General features: G+C 46.6%; 1 protein-coding gene across 1 annotated transcript in view; it reads right to left on the reverse strand.

Annotated features, from left to right (window-relative positions):
- LOC119592255 overlaps nucleotides 1-2241 on the reverse strand; it is a 2575-nt gene extending 334 nt beyond the window's left edge. The window contains 4 exon segments of the mRNA XM_037941085.1: nucleotides 49-513; nucleotides 646-965; nucleotides 1148-2195; nucleotides 2197-2241. Coding sequence (XP_037797013.1) covers nucleotides 49-513; nucleotides 646-965; nucleotides 1148-2195; nucleotides 2197-2241 — 1878 coding nt within the window.
- Nucleotides 2242-2457: the final 216 nt, after the last annotated feature.

Consider the following 2457-nt stretch of genomic DNA (forward strand, 5'->3'; position numbering starts at 1 on the left):
GTGCGTCCCATGTCGAGAAATGTGCCGAGGCAAGACGCGAAGCTTTACGTTACACGGGAAAGGATCAGCAGGTGGTCTTTCCAACAGCAGCAGTATCTCGGGTATGTTAAAGCCTTCTTTTCGCAGATACCCTCGAATCTTGGTAGTACTTCCGCCGCAGCATACATCTGCGCCGCATTTATCACCAGCCTTGAACTGAAGTACCTTTGTTTTCCTGTCGTAGTATGCCTTCTGTATTTCCTGAGCTTTCAGCAACTTTTGCTTAGCTAGTTCGCGAGTAGACTGGAGACGATTTGCCAGGTCAATGACATAAGTATACGTTTGTCTTAACTTCTGTATCTGCTTCATTTTCGTCCCACAGCTCCCGCAATATTTGAAGAGGTCTCTTACTGCTCTACCATAGAAAAGTTCAAAGGGTGAGAACTTTAAAGAAACTTGAGGGATTTCCCTGTAAGCAAAGAGAAGTGGTGCAACATAGCGTGGCCACTCCTTCGGCTGCTTTGCTGCCATTCTCTTGAACATTTTTTTTTTTTTGAGTCACATTAAACCTTTCACAAAGAGCATTACACATTGGATGATATGGTGTCGTTTTTAGTCCTTTTACCAACAATAATCTAAGCACTTCCTCCATCATTGCAGAGGTACCTGTGTCCCTCTATCACTCAAAATTTGCCCGGGAATACCGATCCTGCAGAAGATTTCCACCATGGCTTCGGCGACAGTGACAGATTCTATATTTTTGAGCGGCACTGCTTCTGGCCACCTCATGCTGAAATCCACGAGTGTGAGAATGTACTTACATCCATCATTCGCTCTCGCATGGTTTAGTCCGACGATGTCCACGGCGACTCTTTCGAAAAGTTCGGAGATCAGCGGCATAGGTTTCAGTGGTACAGGTTTCACACGTCCGCGGCCACTAGTCTTTTGACAAATTGGGTTAACCATCACGGCTACTGTAATCTTCCCTGTAAAGAACGGACTGTCTACGTGTATGGTTGCCTCTGGAACATTAACTAGTGATCCGTCAATCATTCTAACATTTATCCTCCTCCCAGTGTATTGATGTGATAGGACATAACTTTGCTTTACAACACACCCCGACGAACCGTTCTCTCTGAGAACACTTACCGAAACACCACCTACTTACCCTGACTTAACGAGGAGAGAGCTCTGCTTACTGCTGACGTCTCCGGAGGCTGGGGTGTTGGGTTTTCCTCACTCATACAGGCGGCCGCTCCTCTCTGTCGGTAATCATGAGTTTTTTGACTCACCATTCGCCAAGGATGCTTCCGCTGTTGCTGTGGTGGTACACGCTGCTGTGCTTTCGACTGCAGATGCTGTTTCTTGTGATTAGTGGGATGAACCTTCTGTTGCTGCTGCGAAGGTAGTTCTTGCTTTCCCCTCTGTTGCTGACCCAGTGAAATGGCCGGCTTTTTCCACTGCCTACAAGTGTGATACCCAAAGGCAGAAAAATGGGCATCCGCCTTATCAGCCATTTGCTCTGCAGTCTTGATCTTGTGGATCTTAAACTGTGCTACAAGATCCTGGGGACACGACTTTTCTAGCTGAAATCGTAACACTAAATCCCTAATACCTTCCTTTGTGTCCGGCGTCCAATCCTTTTCCAGCCACTGGTCAAGGTAGCCTGACAAACGAACCAGGAACTGAGTGGCAGTATCTCGGTCTTGCATCATTGCACGATTAAATTAAAGCTTTGCGTCATCGACCGTCAGCCCGTACACCCTCATCAATGCCGACTTCATCGAACAATACGTCTTGTCACTCGCGTCGAGGCGACGGAGGATTTCTAAGGGTTTCCCATCAAACAAACTTTGGAAATGAAGCTTCTTCGTGGCTTCGTCGAACTGATATAAATCGGCAAAATCTTCAAACCGGTGAATATATGGTTCGAATGACTCACCTTCTTTAAATGCAGGTAACCGGATGCGCGGCAAAGTGGATGCCTGGGCAGGGGAGCCTCCATTCGTCCCCGTCTGCACGCGAGCCATTTCCAGCTGATGCCGGCGAATCCTCTCCTCTTCCTCTATCTTCAGCTGCTGCAATCTCAGCTCGTGCTTACGCTGTCTGTCCCGCTCTTTTCGTTTCTCCTTCTCACGTTCACGCTGCCTCGCTCGTTCTTCTCGCTCCTCAGCCTGACGTTTACTCATGTAATCTACAATAGCTATCGGGTCCTCAAAGCCCCATCAACTTAGCCTCTTCTACATAATCTCCTGCAGACATATTGATGGAGAAAATTCTAAAGATACACGTAAATGAATGATCACAACACTTAACGATAAATCCACAATCAGTTAAGGGCACTCTCTCTTCACATCTGTTACTCCCAGTGTCAAGTCCCTGTTCGGGCGCCACTTCGTCAAATTCTTATCAGAGTCTGTTCTGTTATTATCAAGAGTTATGTTTGTCTTAATTCATTTATTTTCTTTTATACATTAA

Source organism: Penaeus monodon, chromosome 30 (assembly GCF_015228065.2).
Source record: "Penaeus monodon isolate SGIC_2016 chromosome 30, NSTDA_Pmon_1, whole genome shotgun sequence".
Lineage (NCBI taxonomy): Eukaryota > Metazoa > Arthropoda > Malacostraca > Decapoda > Penaeidae > Penaeus > Penaeus monodon.